Raw genomic sequence first — 19,901 nt, 5'->3', positions numbered from 1 at the left:
TTCCATTCAGGGCTCCCAAAGCCACTGACATATCTGAGTTTCCTAGAATCAAAGGTTTCTACCTCGCCAGCCTTATTCACCTCTCTTCCCCATCTCCTTCTCTCTGCACAAACTCTGCACAAACTGGCTTCTCCTTCAGCACTCCACCATCTTGGCTGCTTCTCCTCTCCTCCACATGGCCTTTCTCTGCTCTCCTCCATCATGGGCTCCTCTGCCCCATTTTATAGTGTAGAAATCAAAACCTTTAATCCAATATACAGATAAGGAGTCTCTGATACAAAGCTACTTATCTGAGGCATAAATGGGATTGCTCATAAGAGTGCATCACCCCCTATCATGCAACAGTCAAGAGTGTGGGGAAAAGCTTATTCTTAAAGCTAAGCCTTAGGCTATAAGCACCCTGCCTGCTTACAACCTGTCCCCCACACCCAATGCAAACTATAAGCGAGCAAACATATACATCATATTTATAAACTTATTTGACCCACACCGGGGCAGGGGGAGGGCCTTCAGCAAAGCCCCCCCACCCCCATCAAGGTATTTCACATTGTCCAAAATCTGTAAGTCCATCTAACAAAGGAGCCAGTGCCCACTCCGATTGTAGTCCAGGAATTAGTCCACACACATGGGGCCTCAGTCACCCCCCTCATTCCTGCTGTCCTGGCAGGTCTTACACTGTCCCATGGAGGAGCACGTGGCAATGGCAGTTAGTATTTCCATCTCTGCTCGGAAAGCATGATGACATTCACCCCTATGTTCCAAAATTGCAGACCTACCAGGGGCATAGCAGGTACTCCTTGCTGCTGGGCTATTATTTTCTGGAGACTGTGGATTGCAACTCCAGCCCAATTCTTCTCATCCTCTAAAGAGGAACTGAAAACACCAGCTCCTACTGCCAGGCTTGAGCCCCAGGCTGTTGCCGCCTTCTGCTCCATGGGCCTTGCTGCTCCGGCCCTGGCCTCAGCCTTGGCCTCCTCCTGCTGCTGGTTCTCCACAACATCCAGGGCAATCTCCAATTTATGAACCTGTGATTCTTTCTCCAGCAGCTGCTCCATTTCCAAGCAAATCTTGCAGACATGGGTGGCCTCCTCCAGTGCTTGCTCCAGCTCTAGCTCCAGGATCGGCATCTCTTTCTCCCACACTTGCTCCAGCTCCTTCCACTGCTCAGTTTGCAGTTCTCAGACAACCTCTTCCACATAACTCTCAGTTTCCTCATGCATGGCTGTAAATTCAACCAGCCCATGGCCTCAAAAAGGACAGCCATGGGGAACCATAACAGCAACCAGTCCTCTACTCCACCGCTCAAAGGGGTGGTGGCTCCATACCAATCTGATTAGAATCCTCCCACAGACTACGCCAAATGTAAAGCCAGTAGCTGCGGCCACCATCACAGCTGCCTGGCTCATGCAGGTTTGCATTTAATTTGGACAGATGGTAAAGAAACAATGGAGCCAAGAACTGGTGGACCATAAGCTTTAATCCTAGCTTGCACCCAGTGGGCAAGAAACACACACAGTGGGAAAACACTTCCCTTTCCATTCAGGGCTCCCAAAGCCACTGACTCATCCAAGTATTCCTAGAATCAAAGGTTTGTACCTCACCAGCCTTATTCACCTCTGTTCCCCATCTCCTATTCTGCACAAACTCTGCACAAACTGGATTCTCCTTCAGCACTCTGTCATCTTGGCTGCCTCTCCTTGCAATGCTAATAGCAAGAACTGAGCAAGAAAACCCTGATCTGTCTTATTTTATAGTGTACGAATCAAAACTTTTAAGCCAATATACAAATAAGGAAATCTCTGATACAAAGTCATTTATCTGAGACAAAATGTGATTCCTCATAAGAGTATACCACTCCACATTAAGCAACACTCAAGGCTGTGGGGAAAAGCTTAGTTTTGAAAAAAAATTAGGATTAAAAGGGTGGGAAAGGCCTAGTCTTAAAACTAAGCCTTAGGCTATAAGGACCCTACCTGCTTACAGCCTGTCCCCCACACCCAATGCAAACTATAAGCGAGCAAACATATACATCATATTTGCAAATTTATCTGACCCACAGTGTCCTTTGTCCATCTGCATGTCTTTGGAGAAATACCTCCTCAGACAGGTCCTCTGTCCTTTTTTTTTAATTGGTTTGTTTTATTCCTTCCTTCCTTCCTTCCTTCCTTCCTTCCTTCCTTCCTTCCTTCCTTCCTTCCTTCCTTCCTCCCTTCCTTCCTTCCTCTCTCCTTTCTTTCTTTCTTTCTTTCTTTCTTTCTTTCTTTCTTTCTTTCTTTCTTTCTTCTTTCTTTCTTTCTTTCTTTCTTTCTTTCTTTCTTTCTTTCTATCTTTCTCTCCTTTCTCTTTATCTCTTTATTTTTTTTGATGATGAGTTGTATGAGTTTTTTTTATATATTTTGAATGTTAACTTTGTACCATATATTTAACTTGCAAATACCCTCTTCTATTTAGTAGGTTGTCTTTTTGTTTCATTGATTACTTCCTTCACTGTGCAAAACCTTTATAGTTTGATGTATTCCCATTTGTTTATTTTTGTTGCATTCGCCTGAGGAGATATATCCAGAGAAATACTGCTAATACCAGATACCTGTTTGTGATCGGCTCATATGTACCACTGTAGGGGTATATTATACATACATTTTTGCTATGTTCTCCAGATAAATAGGCACTATTTCTTCATGGCTGCTGCAATATCTTCAGCTTATATGATCAGACTGAGAACTAGACTGTACTTGAGTGGTTTGCTTCTTCACTCATTTCTCAAAACCCTTTTGACTCTTAGATATGGCATTGTAAATGCTAACACCTGCTTGAAGTTCCCAGAGATGGGTGGAGCTGATAAGTACAATATATATCACATGTCTTGGCTCTGTCTCTGTTATCTATGTAAAATTGCTGAGCCTTAGTTTCTTCCTGTCACTATGAATTGTTATGATAATTAATGAAGATGATGGATGTATCTTGCCTAAACCTGTAATATAATAACAACTTTGTTTTAGAGTAAGCATTGTTAAGTTTATTTTTATTTGAACCCAGTTCCCTGGAACAAATTTTGTTTTTATTTTCACTCCATTCTACTCCAGAAGTCATCATCTTCTCCTTTTTGCACTATCTACTCTGCCCTTTATTATCAATCTTGTTCCTTCTCATTCCTCCCTGATCAAACATCACATAATTTGTCCCCTCTCATTCTGTCCCGACCCACTTTCCTTGGATTCAAATATTGACAAACTGAATTTTACCTGGATTTAGCAGCATAATCTGAGAAATAGGTAAAACCAAAAGTTAATGTTACTATTATATGTTATTTGCTACCTTACAAGAAGAAGCAAAATTAGTTTCAAACTTGCAGCCTATGTGACTGAGAGGCTTCTGATGCCATTAAAATACATGGGAAATTAGAAAGGGCTTCAGTACAGAATATAATATGTTTTAGCTTGTATCATGTAAGGTCAAATGGTTATAGTTCAGCCCAGACAACTGTAGATAGAAACTGGCTGGATGCTGAAGAGAGTTGATGGAGTATAAATAAAGTAATAGTATGATCTCTAGTTGAAAGGGCTACAGTTACTGAAGAATAAAGATTGTAGAGAGAAAGACAGAGAGTTGAAGGATGAACCTACATTACAGAACAAGAGAAATTGAAGATGATAAGAGAATTTGTAATCTGTCTTATACAGTATTTTGAATTTATTTATTTATTTTTAAATATTTAAAAAATTAATTCTAAAAAATAATTTTTCTTATATAAAAAAGAATTGGAAACGGGGAGGCAGTCAGACAGACTCCCACAAGTGCCCGATCAGGATCCACCCAGCATGCCCACCAGAAGGTGATGCTCTGCCCATCTGGGGCATTGGTATGTTGCAACCAGAGCCATTCTAGCACCTGAGGCAGAGGCCATGGAGCCATCCTCAGCACCCGGGCCAACTTTGCTCCAATGGAGCCTTGGCTGCGAGGGGAAGAGAGACAGAGAGGAAGGAGAGGGGGAGGGGTGGAGAAGCAGATGGGCGCCACTCCTGTGTGCCCTGGCCGGGAATCGAACCCTGGACTCCTGCACTCCAGGCCGATGCTCTACCACTGAGCCAACTGGCCAGGGCCTGTATTTAGAAAGTACTTGTGAGAATGTAATGACCAAGTACAGAATGAGAAATTTACTAATATTAAGTCCAGTTGAAGAGGGAAACTGAGGTAGTGTAAATATATGCCAACTAAGATTATTTTCCAAGATTTACAACTGAAAACTCACTTTTTCTAAGCATGTTCTAGTTTCAGATTTATATTCTGCTTGCTTACATATGAGAAGTGCCCACACTGTAACTGCCCATATAAATGTATTGATTGAGTTTGAGATCTCTTGTAGAAAGGCAAAGCAGATGTAACTGGAGTGCCTATAGTCATTCAAATGCATTTTTTATGAAAGGATAGTAGTGATTTTATTTTGGTGTGTATAAGAGATATAGTACTCAAGTAAATAATTATCCTTGATATACAAATATAATATGCTTAATCAATTAATCACTATGAATGTTAACTGAAATAGTTATTATAGTCATTATGTGCAGGGAACCCGTATGGTTTTAAAACAGTTTACATGGAAAAGAAATAGAGATTTTAAATGAAAGAAATTTTGATGTGTTAGAAATACTATCATTTGGGTGAGAAATTTGACTTGTATCATATGACTCAATAGGTAAAATTAATTGAATGGATTTCTCTTACAGACCTTTATGAACAGACTTGTGTTTTTTTCCTGGCTCTTGTGGAAAAAAAATATATTTTGGTCTAGAAGATAGGAGACCTGAGTCCAAGTCCTGACTGTATCCCTTGTTGAGTTCTTTTCCTTTTCTGAACCTTAGTTTTTTGTTGTATACAATGAAAGAACTAAATATAATGATTTCCAAGGGTCATATAAGAACTATGGACTCTTATTCTGATGACAATACCAACTCTAGTCTGATTTCTCACTCCTGCAGATGACAACCAGGTCTTCGTGCAAACCTACTATGATATGCCACTGGTGATCACTGTGTTTATTGGAACCCAAGAGGTAGTTGTGCCATGTCGGGTTACTTCTCCTGATGTCAATGTCAAGCTTCAGTTGGTAAGTTGCATTATTGGAGTTTCAGACAGAGGATTTGCTGCTATCTAGATAATGAAATTGTTGGGCGGATAAAATGTATTATGCTCACTTTGTAAAAGATGCCGTCACCCAGGTGATATTAATGTGTGTTAGGGGCAGGCAGGATCATTGTAGCCTGGGTCTTGGTTTTGGGATTAAGCCTCTCCCACCCGTTTTGATGTGGGGTGGTACAATCCAATCATGCCTCAGAGAAGTGACTTTGTATTAGAGACTTCCCTATTTTGTATATTGGATTAAGGGTTTGGATTTCTACACTATAAAATGGGGATGGAGCGGGGGCTTGCGCTCTTGGTTCCTGAGGTTAGCATGAGAGAGCAGAGAGAGTAGAGCCAGCAGCGGGAGGAGGCCATGTGGAGGAGGCCAGGAAAAGCAGCCAAGATGGCGGAGTGCTGAGTGAGATGCCAGTTTGTGTAGAGTTTGTATCTGGGATAAGGAAGGAGATGGGGAGATGACAACCAGTTTGTGTAGAGTTTGTATCTGGGATAAGGAAGGAGATGGGGAGATGACAACCAGGAGATGACAACCACTTTGTGTAGAGTTTGTATCTGGGATAAGGAAGGAGATGGGGAGATGACAACCAGGTCTGAGGAGAATAAGGCTGGTGAGCTAGAAACCTTTGATTCTAGGAAACTCGGATAAATCAGTAGCTTTGTGAGCACTGAATGTGAGTGGGTTTTGGAGCCCAGTGTGTGTTTTTACTTGCCCGCTGGGTGCAAGCTAGGATTAAAGATGGCGGCCCATCAGGTCTTGGCTCTGTTGTTTCTTTACCGACTGTCCGAATCCAATGTGAACCTGCATGGGCCAGGCGGCTGCCGTGATGGTGGCCCTGGCCCTGGCTTCTAGCTCTACAGAAATATAAAGAGTATAGGGTACAGTATTTCAGTCTCATTTCTGGTACTTGCTTCAGGTGTGTCATGTTTGACTCTTTGGAGCAGCATTTACAAACAGACATACTAACATTTTACCATGGATCAGTGTCACCATGAGAGGTTTATAAAAAGTACAGGGAAAGGTCATGAATGCTTAGATGTCCTGTAAGATTCCATGTGGACTGTGTGTAAATGCTGTCCATGTCCAGAAGCCTGGGCCAGGGTCTTTGTTTTTCTTAAAATCACAGAAAAGGGTGAATTATTTTCAGAGAAATACACAAGGAGAAAGAAGGGCAACCCTCCCAATCTGACTTGATTAGTTAAATCAATCTGAGCGATGAATGGAGTAGCATATGTCCCTTGTAGATCACCTTCACATCCCCCAAAGCCCTCAGTATCCATAGCTGCATATCATTATTACAAATATTAAAATAGTTCACGTATATCACCTCCATTGAATTTCACACATAACTACACTATAAAGTGAATAGAGCTAGTTTTATTATTTCCATTTTACATATGAGGGATTTTAGACTTAGAGAAAAGGAAGGGCTTGCTTATGGTCTATACTTCCTAAGGGTTATAGTCAAAACTAAAAATCAGATGTTCTGATTTCCTCTCTAGTATTCCAATTATATTATTCTTGTGACCTTCATCAGGCTGGAAGGCTACCTGTGCTCCTTTCCTGGATATACTGTTTCTCTGCTGCCAAGTCCTTTCTTATTTTCTTGTTAGGAAAAAGCTGTGAGTGTCCCATAGCAGCAGGAAAACATCATTTCACTTTCCTTCTATAGAGAGAGTATCAGTATTTTCCCAATGCCTTCTGTCAGTACAACTGTGAATGCTGAGATATGGGTCATCCAGGAAATTGTGACTGGTAGCAACAGCTTATGTGGCATAAGAAGGTAAAAAAGCCCAGGGGCAGAAGAATTTAACATCTAACAAGTTCCACAAGACCTGAGAGTCCATTATTCACTCCTCGAAGACCACATTATCCTGATTGGTAAACTCTCCTCTTTCCAGGCTTTTCTGCCTTTTAGGTTGTTACAAAGTTCATTATATACTCAGATGAGAAGTCCTCAAGTCCATGACATTGTCTTCCCTCCACTGAACCATCAGCTCCCACTCTTCATTGGGGCATTCTATTGGCTCTTTCTAAAGGGAAAAGGAAGGTTCTCCTTGTCTTTGAGACTTCGTCTAGAAAGAAGCAGTGGTGTGTGAAGATGGGTGGAGCAAGGAGGATGCATTCTGATTTAGAGTTTTGTGCTTGACTGCCCAGTTCATTCTATCTCTCCTTAATAGCAGGATGGTGTCCTGGCCCACCCACCAGGACTCTTTTTCCTCTTCTCAGGCTAGCCTCCAGTGGGGCTTGGAGTCACTGTGTCTCTTTTCTTTGCTAGGTGGAGAAGGGACTGACCTGTCAAATTTCAAACATCCTTTTCTAAAATTAAACCCCAGTAGGCAGCCATCTTACCTCCAAAGGATGTGTTAAGGCTATGAGATTAGAAGTATAACCAGGATTTGCTTTTTCCTAAGAACTTAGTTACTTTAATTAGAGTAGGTAACCTCATTGTATCCTCATTCTTCCCCTTCCACTAAGAAGGAATTCAAAGAATCAACCCATAATATTCTACTTTCTTTTCTAATTACAATCATTTACCACAGTTCAAGTTAGCTTCTTTATTATCTCATTGTATTCTGAAAAAATTTCAACTTACTGCTGCCATAAAGAGCTATAGGCTAAAGGCCTTGTCTCTACTCTTAGACACCATTTCCAGCCTGAAGCATGGTTACTATGATCTGAGAGGTAGATTAAAAAGGTGCCCCTGAAGAAGATATAAGAGGGTCTTTATCACACTGTAAATAGCTCTTGAGTTAGTCTCTAGAATCAAGTCAGTTTCCTTAAGTCCACAGAAAGATAACAGTTCTGGACTAAGAATTAGGAAATGTAGGGTGCAAGTTGGATAATGATCCTTAACCAGTTAGAAGACTGAAGGTGGATTATGCCTTGTAAAATGCAATCGGTTGTATAGGTTAAAGTACTGTATCATTATAGTCATTAGGACTGGAATTAGACTTCTTCTCTATATATTTCTACTTCCTGCTCTGCCTTCATAAGATGCAATAGGTGTTTGAATTCCCATTCTTGCGTGTCAGTCTCATCCCTGGATTTCAGTGACACTTAACATGTGAAGGAGAGAGAAGAGTGTTCATTTCCTTAAAGGTAGCTTCAGTAGAAATGATTTTCAGTTGAAAGAAAGCCAACAATATATTCATGGGAGTATACCCAATGGTAACAGTAACTAACCCCAACTTCATGAAGGAAGGAAACAGAACTCATCCTGAGGTCAAATTCAATATTTGATTCAGTCCAACACATTTACCAAGTCTACTCTGTGCCTAGCACTGCCCAAACATAATAATAGTAAATTATCATACCAAATTACCACAAAGTAAGTGGCTTAAAACTAAAGAAATGTATTCTCTCATAGGTCTGGAAGCCAGAAGTTCAAAATCAAATTGTTGGCAGGGACATGCTCCCAATGAAGGCTCTATAAGAGAATCCTTCCTTGTCAGTTCCAGTGTCTGGTGGCTCCTCCCTCTATTCCTTGGCTTGTTGCTGCATAACACTGATCTATGCCTCTGTCTTTACATAACCTCCTCCCTTCTGTCTCTATGTATATCTTCTCCTGTCTTTTATAAGGACACATATAATTTGACTTAGGATATACCAGTGGATATAAAGTGGTATATTCTTGCTGTGATGGACTTGGGCAAAATGTTTCAAGTGCCTGGAAAATGTTTGTACACTTTGACCCAGTAATTATGCATCTCACGATCTTATCCAGTGAATAAGAAAATATTTAAATATAAAGAAAATTGTTAGGCCCTGGCTGGTTGGCTCAGCGGTAGAGCGTCGGCCTGGCGTGCGGGGGACCCGGGTTCGATTCCCAGCCAGGGCACATAGGAGAAGCGCCCATTTGCTTCTCCACCCCCGCCCCCCCTCCTTCCTCTCTGTCTCTCTCTTCCCCTCCCGCAGCCAAGGCTCCATTGGAGCAAAAGATGGCCCGGGCTCTGGGGATGGCTCCTTGGCCTCTGCCCCAGGCGCTAGAGTGGCTCTGGTCGCGGCAGAGTGACGCCCCCGGAGGGGCAGAGCATCGCCCCCTGGTGGGCAGAGCGTCGCCCCTGGTGGGCGTGCCGGGTGGATCCCGGTCGGGCGCATGCGGGAGTCTGTCTGACTGTCTCTCCCCGTTTCCAGCTTCAGAAAAATACAAAAAAAAAAAAAAAAAAAAGAAAATTGTTGCCACGTTATTTTAAATAACAAAATAAAAAATTATAAATATCTAACAATAAAAAATAGTTAAATAAACAATAAAAAACAATATTATACTATCATTAAAATTGTTTATGCAGAGTTTTTAATAACATGAGAACATAATAATATAATCTAAAATAGAAAAATAGATAAATTGTATTTGATTTATAAGTACAGCTATATAGTAACAATGTATACTCACATAGAAAAAGGATTGTAAGTAAATGTTTCATTGTTCCTGGTGGTTCTTTCTGGGTTATAGGTCATTATTATTATTTTTGTGTATTTTTTCTCATATTTTTGAAAAATGTTTTCAGTTGGTATATATTACTTCATATCAACCTAAAGAAGATTCAGTAATCCAGATCTGTTTAGAAACATATGAGTTGAGGGTAAGCACTCAGTCTGTGCTTTTTCCACCTGGATCTCTAGTGCCTAGCACAGAATAGATACTATTAAATATTAAATGTTTGACTGAATGTAAGTACCAGCTACAAATAGACTACACTTGGGCCACTAAGTACCTTTAAGGTTTTTTTTACATGTCCTTACCACAAACCACTCATAGTAACAGAGTGACAGCTGCTGTTCTCTCATGCACTGACACGTAGTGAGCAGGCTGACAGCTGCGGGGCAGGGGCAGAAGGACAGGGTTGGGTGAGGGAGGTGGAGGGATAGAGCGAAAAATGACAAAAAAACCCCAAAACAACCTCATGGACACAGACAACAGTGTGGTGATTGCAGGGGCGAGGTGGAGGAGAGTATAAGCAGGGTAAATGGTGATGGACAAACACTTGTGGGAGATGGTGAATACACCATACAGTGTACAGAGATGTGTTGTAGAATTGGGCATCTGAAACCTGTAAAATTATGTTAACCAGTATCACACAAATAGAATTCAATTTAAAATAATAAAAATAAAAATAAAATATTATGTAATTCAAAAATAAAAAAAGAATGCCCAATGAATCTTAGCATAGCCTTTTTGGCTCCATGCATACTGTAATAGAAGAGAGCTAAGCTTTGATATTCAATATTTATGTTTATCATTCAATCCAATGATAAACAATTAGTTGAGCAAGATATCCCCTATGAACTTCATCTCAGAAATGAGACTAATAACAATACCTACCTCATAGACTGTTTTTTTTAATTTATTTTTTATCAATTTTAATGGAGTAACATTGATAAATCAGGGTACATATGTTCAGAAAAAACATCTCCAGATTATTTTCACATTTGATTGTGTTCCATACCCCTGAACCAAAGTCAAATTGTCTTCCATCACCTTTGATCCAGTTCTTTGTGTCCCTCCCTTCCCCCTTTTTTCTCCTTCCTCCCTTCCATCTCTCCCCCCTCCGGTTACCATCACATTCTTGTCCATGTCTCGGAGTCTCATTTTTATGTCCCATATAGTTCTTAGTTTTTTCTGATTTACTTATTTCACTCCATATAATGTTATCAAGGTTCATCCATGTTCTTGTAAATGATCCAATGTCATCCTTTCTTATGTCTGAGTAGTAGTCCATAGTATATATGTACCAAAGCTTTTTAATCTACTCGTCCACTGACGGACACTTGGGCTGTTTCCAGATCTTCGCTATTGTGAACAATGCTTCCATAAACATGGGGCTGCATTTCTCCTTTTGGAACAGTGCTACGGTGTTCTTGGGGTATATTCTTAAAAATGGGATAGCTGGGTCAAAAAACAGTTCAATTTTTAATTTTTTGAGGAATCTCCATACTGTTTTCCAGAGTGGCTGCACCAGTCTGCATTCCCACCAGCAGTGTAGGAGGGTTCCCTTTTCTCCACATCCTCGCCAGCACTTATTCTGTGTTGTTTTGTTGATGAGCACCATTCTGACTGGTGTGAGGTGATATCTCATTGTGGTTTTAATTTGCATTTCTCTAATGATTAGTGATGTTGAGCATTTTTTCATATGCCTATTGCCCACCTGTATGTCCTCTTTGGAGAAGTGTCTATTCATCTCTTTTGCTCATTCTTTGATTGGATTGTTTGTCTTCCTGGTGTTGAGTTTTACAAGTTCTTTATAAATTTTGGTTATTAACCCCTTATCAGACGTGTTTCTAAATATGTTCTCCCATTGTGTAGTTTGTCTTTTCATTTTGTTCTTATTGTCCTTAGCTGTGCAAAAGCTTTTTAGTTTGATATAGTCCCATTTGATTATCCTTCTTTTATTTCAGTTGCCCGTGTAGATAAATCAGCAAATATATTGCTGCGAGAGATGTCGAAGAATTTACTGCCTATGTTTTCTTCTAAGATGCTTATGGTTTCATGGCTTACATTTAAGTCTTTTATCCATTTTGAGTTTACTTTTATGAATGTGTAAATTGGTTTCATTTTTTTGCAGGTAGATGTCCAATTTTCCCAATACCATTTATTAAAGAGGCTGTCTTTACTCCATTGTATGCTCTTACTTCCTTTGTCAAATATCAGTTTACCGTAAAGCTGTGGGTTTATTTCTGGGTTCTCTGTTCTGTCCCATTGATCTATATGCCAGTTCTTATGCCAGTACCAGGCTGTTTTGAGGACAATGGCCTTGTAGTATAACTTGATATCAGGAAGTGTGATACATCCAGCTTTATACTTACTTTTCAAGATTGCTGAGGCTATTCGTGTTCTTTTTTCATTCTATATAAATTTTTGGAATATGTGTTCTATATCTTTAAAGTATGTCATTGGTATTTTAATTGGTATTACATTGAATTTATAAATTGCTTTGGGTAATATAGACATTTTGATGATGTTTATGCTTCCTAACCATGAACATGGTATATGCTTCCACTTTTTTGTATCTTTCTTGATTTCGTTATCAATGTTTTATAATTTTCTATGTACAAGTCTTTAATCTCCTTGGTTAAAGACTAGGTACTTTATTTTTTTTGGTTGCAATAGTGAAGGAGATTGTTTCCTTAATTTCTCTTTCTGACAGTTCATTGGTGTAAAAATGTGCCTCTGATTTCTGAGTGTCAATTTTATATCCTACCACCTTGCTGAATTCGTTTATCAGGTCCAGTAGTTTTTTGACTGAGACTTTAGGGTTTTCTATATACAATATCATATCATCTGTAAATAATGATAGTTTTACTTCTTCTTTTCCAATTTGGATGCCTTTTATTTCTTCTTCTTGTCTGATTGCTGTGGCTAGGACTTCCAGGACTATGTTGAATAAGAGTGGTGAAAGGCACCCCTGCCTTGTTCCTGATCTTAAGTGGATTGCTTTTAATTTTTACCCATTGAGTATGATGTTGGCTGTGGGTTTGTCATAAATGGCTTTTATCATGTTGAGGTATGTTCCCTGTATTGCCATTTTTCTGAGAGTTTTGATCATGAATGGGTGCTGGATTTTATCAAATGCTTTTTTTGCATCTATTGAAATTATCATGTGGTTTTTGTCCTTCCTTTTGTTTATGAGATGAATCGCATTGATTGATTTGCAAATATTGTACCAGCCTTGCCGCACCAGAAAAAATCCCACTTGATCATGGTGTATGATTCTTTTCATATATTGCTGGATCCGGTTTGCTAATATTTTGTTGAGTATTTTAACATTTATATTCATCAAGGTTCTCGGTCTATAATTTTCTTTCTTTGTGTTGTCTATGCCTGCTTTTGGAATCAGAATTATGCTTACCTCCGAAAAGGAGCTTGGAAGTCTTCCCTCCTCTTGAATTTTTTGAAATAGCTTAAGAAGGATAAGAGTTAGTTCTTCTTTGAATATTTGGTAGAATTCACTTGTGAAGCCATCAGGCCCAAGACTTATTTTTTGGGATTTTTTTGATAACTGTTTCGATTTCATTTGTTGTAATCTGTCTGTTTATGTTTTCTGATTCTTCCAGATTGATTTTTGGAAGATTGTATGTTTCAAAGACTTTGTCCATTTCATCTAGATTGTTAAGTATTTTGGCATACAGTTCTTCATAGTATTCTCTTACAATATTTTGTATTTCTGTTGTTTCAGTTGTTATTTCTCCACTCTCATTTCTAATTTTATTTATTTGAATCCTCTCTCTTTTTTTCTTGGTGAGTCTAGTTAAAGGTTCATCGATCTTGTTTAGCTTTTCAAAGAACCAGCTCCTGGTTTCATTGATCCTCTGTATTGTTTCTTTAGCCTCTATGTCATTTATTTCTGCTCTGATCTTTATTATTTTCTTCCTTCTACTATATCTGTGCTTTACTTGCTGTTCTTTTTTTAGTTCCTTTAGATGCGGGGTCAAGTTGTTTATTTGAGCTTTTTCTAGCTTCTTAAAGTATGCCTATATAGCTATGAACTTCCCTCTCAGTACTGTGTTTGCTGTGTCCCATAAATTTTGCATTGTTTTATGCTCATTATCATTTGTTTCTAGGAATTTTTTTATTTCTTCTTTGATCTCATTCTTAATCCATTTGTTCTTTAATAGCCTGCTATCTAGTTTTCATGTGTTTGAGAATTTTTTAGTTTTTCTGTTGTGGTTGATTTCTAGTTTCATGCATTATGATCAGAGAAAACGCTTGATATGATTTCAATCTTCTTAAATTTGTTGACACCACTTTTGTGCCCTAACATGTGGTCTATTCTAGAGAATGTACCATGAGCACTTGAAAAGAATGTATATTCTGCTGCTTTAGGGTGAAATATTCTGAAGACATCTATTAAATCGAGTTCATCTAGTGTGTCCTTTAAGTCTTTGTTAAATTTCTTTCTTCAGGATCTATATAGTGATATTAGTGGGGTATTGAAATCTCCTACTATTATACTATTGCTATTGATCTCACCCTTTATATCCATCAAAGTCTGTTTTATATATTTAGGTTCTCCTATATTAGGTGTTTAGATATTTTTAATGGTTATATCTTCTTGTTGGATTGCTCCCTTTATCATTATGTAGTGGCCTTCTTTATCCCTTAATATAGCCTTTGTTTTAAAGTCCATTTTGTCTGATATAAGTATTGCTACCCCAGTGTTTTTTCATTTCCATTTGCATGAAATATTTTTTTCCATCCTGTTACCTTCAGTCTATGTGCATCTGTTGTTTCAAGGTGTGTCTCTTGTAGACAGCATATGTACGGATCCTGTGTTCTTAACCATGCAGCTACCCTATGTCTTTTGATTGGATCATTTATTTCATTTACATTTAAGGTTATTATTGATATGTAGTTGTTTTTTGCCATTTTATTCTTTAAAACTGTATTTCTCGTTGCTATATTCTTTTCCTACTTTGATCTGTTTACAATAGGCCCCTTAACATTTCCTGCAGCATTGGTTTGGTTGTAAGAATTACTTGAGGGTTTTTTTGTTTGTTTGTTTTGTTTTGTCTCAGAAGCTATTTATTTCTCCTTCAATTTTAAATGACAGCCTTGCTGGATAAAGTAGTCTTGATTGTAAGTTCTTGTTCTGCATTACTTTGAATATTTCATGCCATTCCCTTGTGGCCTCAAGTGTTTCTGTTGAGAAGTCAGATGTCATCCTTATGGGGACTCCTTTGTAGGTGATATATTTTTTTCTAGCAGCTTTTAATATTTTCTCTTTATCACTTAGCTTTGGTATTTTAATTATAATGTGTATTGGTGTAGGCTTCTTTGGATTTCTCTTTAATGGAGTTCTCTGTGATTCTTCAAGTTGTGAGAGTTTTTACTGCATTAATTTAGGGAAGTTTTCAGCTATGATATGAATGACCAAAGTCTCTAACCCTTCTTCTTTCTCTTTTTCTTCAGGAACCCCTATGATGTGGATGTTATTTCTCTTCATGTTGTCACAGAGCTCTTTTAGAGTTTTCTCAGACTTTTTGAGTCTCTTTTTTTTTTTTCTGCTCTACTTCCATGCCTTTATTCAACTTGTCCTCCACCTCACTGATTCAATCCTCAGCTTCATCCATCTTATTTTTAATTCCTTCCATTGTGGTCTTCATTTCTGACTTTGTATTTGTCATCTCCAACTGATTTTTTTTAATATTTCAATGTCCTTTTTTATACTTGCTATTTCTTTATTTAGATGTTCATAATGACCATCCATTGTTGTTCTAAGATCTCTAAGCATCCTAACAATCATTATTTTAAACTCTACATCAGGAAGTTTTGTTATTTCCATATCACTCAATTCATGTCCTGGAGGTTTCTCTTGTGGTTTCATTTGTATTGCACTTCTCTGTGTTCTCATTATGTCTGTGTATTTGGGTGTACTGTTTGTAGAACTGGTTGAGTCTAGGCTTCATGTTGTCTGCTTCCAATTTTTAGTTGTTTTATTTCTAGGTGTTCTTTAGTTGTCATCAGCTGTTACTTGTAATCCACTTTCGGATTTGTCTTTTCTAGTAGAGCTGCTTTGAAGTCTTGATTTGTTTGTTTTCTTCTTAATTTTCTTAACACGTGGTAGCCTTGTTTACTGATCTCAGCAGGGAGCTTATTTGAAACTGTATCCAGGAATGCGGTAGGTGTAACCTGAGACTGCGAAGACCTGATCTTCCAGTTACTCTCTCTTGGGGTGGGGTGTTTTTCAGCTTCAGAAGGGGGAGGTGTATCTCAGATCTTCATGTTGACCTGAGTTACTGCCCCTCCTCCCCATTTCTTGTTTTCAGCTGTGTCTTGTTGTGCTGATTGGAGCTGGAGAGATGTCTGGATATGGGTCACCCAGAACTACTTTAGTCTTGTTTTTTTGTGGAAGGATCAACCCCTTCCCCAACTATGGCTGCCTCTAGCACTGGATGAGTCAGCTTCTCAGGTCATCCCCTGCATTCCTCTGCCCCTCACCATCTGTCTTTCTCTCTCCCCTTTTGTTTTGGAAGACTAGCCAGCCCTTTCAACACACTTCCTTCCCAGGTCCGCAGACAAGTGGCTGTGAGCAATATTTTCTGCTCTTTTCCAACCTCACCCCCCTCCGTTCCTGTAAGCAGTGGATACCCACAGCTCCTCTGCACTCCCTACCAGGCTTAGTGTGGCTTCTTCTTGCTCCTTGGTATTTGAGAGCTGTTATTGTAGTTTAGAGTTGGTTTTTCATGCTGACTGTTCCTAAATTAATTTGTAATCCAGTTTGGTGGTATGAACAGGAATCTTTGCATCTGCCTACTTCACTGCTATCTCCCATCTCTCTTTCATAGAGTGGTTTTAAAGATTAAATGAGCTAATATAGTGGATGGTACATAGTAAGTATTGTGTAAGAGTTTACTAATATAATTATCATTGGTAGACTATCCACTCTGAGCCCAGTACAGTGCTAACCTCTGTGAAGGAAACAAAGGTTAAGCAGCACAGACTCAGTTTGAGAGAAATATTGGGTGGGACATGTAGAGAACAGACCACTCCTCTCTGTGGCTTCAGAAGTAGATGGTTTGGGCATGGCACTGACAACTAGCAGAAACTTTACATTTATGTCTCCTATGTTCTCTTTGGCTTGCCCTGCAGTTACAACCTGTCACATTCACCTATGTAAGCCAAAACTGGGACCCCCGGAAAGGCTTCACTGTGACTCAACCCTCTTACCACTTCTACAGCAGCATACTCCAGTGCGTAGCCGAAGTTAATGGGAAGACACACAGGTCATTCTATCTCCCACAGCGTCTAGGTATGTGATCTTGTGCTTTTAAGTTAAGAAATGGGATCCTGCTACTCCTAATAATCAATTTTTTATTTTTATAAACCTTACTTCAGCTATAGTCTCTTCCATATTATTTAATAACTAAGGCATTCTAAGATTTTATTTTAAGAACTATATGTATCTCAGTAGAAACACACTAACTTCTGTTACTTTACTCTCTTGGACTATTTTCAGTTGCCTAATCAGTTGATCCATAAAATCAATTGTTTATCAGTATCTAGCAATAAATGCTCAGCTTTTCTAAGATTATCCTTGCAAAACTAAGAAATGATGGTACATATTGTGGCTAAATGATAGACTTCTTATAACTTTATATTACTGCTGCCCTTGTATAGAAGTAAATATCGGCTTCTAACTCAGGAAGACCTTTTGCTCAGAGAATTCAGAAATGTAACAAAATAGGCATAAAAGGGCTTAAAGGCTTTAGAACCATTAAGAGGAAAAATGTCCGGAGGGATAGTTTATTAAATTGGGTATACAATTTCCTAAGCAGGATTATAGAATCCTTCTCACTAAAAATCCTCAAGAAGTAGGAAGATAATCTTTCCACCATCACCAAGCCTCTTGATACAATTTATATAAAGTCTTATCTACTGGTTTCTGAATTTCTGAATCATGGAATCTTAGTGTTTGGTTTTTAGTCTACATTTTCCATCTATAAGAAAAAAGAAAATTTGAGGATTCTAAAAAGTACTCCATAATCCAGATTTTTGTCTCATGCTTTCATCAGTATCATTATACCATCTGACCTATTTTCCAGAAACCAGGAGAGAAAATATCTCAATCAGATACAATCACCAGAGACTTCTAATGGGAGACACCCTTTTCCTGCAATGTGTTGCAGAAACCACATTCAATGGACGAATCAAACTGAACTGGATTTTTAATCGGCAAGATGTAAGGACATTGTCCCTCCTCCAAACATTCACAAATCTGCCCCTCATCTATCCCTGCCACTCCTACTCAGTCCTTATTGTGGGTCAAGAACCAAGCAAAGTACAAATTTGAATAACAAGCAGCTGCTGCATTTAAGGAAGCCAGTCTTGTGAGGGACTTGCATTTCACTTTGTCCCATATCATAGTTCATTGGTTGCATATGTAAAGTAGAAGTGAAGGAAAAGTGCCAGCTCTTCATAAAGATTTTCTTTGCTTCCTGTTGAGCTGTGACAAATTAGGTACCTAAGAGTGTTTAATACCCTCAATTGAATTGAATTTATTTTTTCTTTCCCTCCCTATAGTCCAAGACAACACCCAAGTGTTGTGAAATTAAAAGAAAATTGTACCAAGGATCCCCTGTGTACAAGAGCTATAGTAACCTGACCATCTGGAATGTAACTATGGAAGACAAGGGTTTGTATATTTGCAGAGAAGACAACAACACTGCGCTGCAGGCCAACATCACGATCACAGTGTACAGTACGTAAAACTTTCAATCCTGAGTCTTCCCTGAGGACTGGCCCCATCTACTCTCTTCCCACCATATGTGAGGAATTACTCAGGCATATCTTCATTTTCTCTCCCAGTATTATGGTCTCTAAGGCTTACAGACCCAGTGCTTTTCTGCTTAAATCATAAAAACAAGCAAATAGCAGACAGCAGCCCCTTTTCTGTTCTTTTACTCTGGCATGGAGATTGTATGCTTGGTAGCATTGTGATTTAACCTACATACTTTTACATCCTGTTGTCTAGTTACAGCTGTATGATTCAGGATCTTAGGGTGAAGTAGCCCATCAGTATTTCGGCCCAAGTAAAGACTTGGTTCTTGAATTTTTTATCTTCTTTGCCAATTTTCTGTGTGATCTTGGACAACTTTCTGCATTCCCCTGGCTTTCATTTATCTCATCTATCATCGTCATCATCATTTTTTCTCATCATCATAATATAATGTTTGAGTGTGATTCCTGCTTATTTTTCTGATGTCAATCTGACTACATATTTTTTAGTGGAGAGAATTAAGTGTACTTCAATTTAGCCTGATTATCCTGTGTTCATGAAACTTTTCTTACAAAGACACATATACATACATACATATATGCACACACACCTACACTAACACATGTTCACACAAACACATTAATACCTATATCCATCCTAGCACAGTTATACAGACATAACTAATATTTGCATGTATACATAAAAACCCTAAGCCACAAATACTAATATCTATCCACACATTATACTTTGAAATAGAAACATAGAGAGTCTGGATTTATTCTGTAATAAAAAATGTAACCACTTAAACTCAGTTCAGTGCTTTATATCCTGTTTTATAAGTGAACCTACTTATATTTTCTCAGTTCTTGATTCAAAATAGCTGCTAATATAAGCTGGGTTGCCTTCAGTTTCAAACAAGAGAAAACCTGACCCCCTCCCCCCCCCAAAAAAAACTCTAAACCATAAGGACAATTATCTCACACAACAAGAAGTCCTGAGATTTACAATTCCAGTACTGATTGACTTAGTGAATCATCAATGCCCTCTAGAAACCAGGTTCCTTCACCTGTTTTATTCTGACACTCTCAGTATCTTTGAAGTTTCTCTTATAGTTCCACAGTCTCAGACCTCTTATGCCAATAATAGTGTCTTAGTGGCAGGATAAAGTGAAAACCTCACAATCCGTGTCTCTTTTTGAGTTTTAAAAATCTTTCCTAGGAATACCCTAGCTAATTTCTCCTTTTATTTTATTGTTTATTAATCTGTTCTCTGCACATGTCTAAATGATCGCTCAGCACAAAATAAGACTAACATGATTAGTCTACTTAAGTGTTTCTCAACTCATAAGAAGTACTGCATCTTGGGAGTATTAAAAATACGTGAGAGTATTTTTTCTTTGTCAGAATGGTTGGGGATTACTACTGGTATTGATCGGATAAAGGATTATAAACATCCTTTAAAGTTCAGGGCAGTATTACATAATAAAGAATTATATCTTTAAAAATATAAACAGTGCCTCCCTTCAATCCACACTGAGAAATATCAGGTTT

General features: G+C 38.6%; 1 protein-coding gene across 4 annotated transcripts in view; it reads left to right on the top strand.

The window, feature by feature from the left end:
- Window positions 1-19,901, top strand: part of LOC136316702 (vascular endothelial growth factor receptor kdr-like) — a 277,304-nt gene that overhangs the window by 93,129 nt on the left and 164,274 nt on the right. For all 4 annotated transcript variants that reach the window (XM_066248756.1, XM_066248754.1, XM_066248755.1 and 1 more), the window contains exons 4-7: window positions 4,977-5,104; window positions 16,725-16,884; window positions 17,678-17,814; window positions 18,156-18,333. In XM_066248756.1, coding sequence (XP_066104853.1) covers window positions 4,977-5,104; window positions 16,725-16,884; window positions 17,678-17,814; window positions 18,156-18,333 — 603 coding nt within the window. The remainder of the gene's footprint in view (window positions 1-4,976; window positions 5,105-16,724; window positions 16,885-17,677; window positions 17,815-18,155; window positions 18,334-19,901) is intronic.

Source organism: Saccopteryx bilineata, chromosome X (assembly GCF_036850765.1).
Source record: "Saccopteryx bilineata isolate mSacBil1 chromosome X, mSacBil1_pri_phased_curated, whole genome shotgun sequence".
Lineage (NCBI taxonomy): Eukaryota > Metazoa > Chordata > Mammalia > Chiroptera > Emballonuridae > Saccopteryx > Saccopteryx bilineata.
This window is presented reverse-complemented; position numbering and strand designations above follow the sequence as displayed.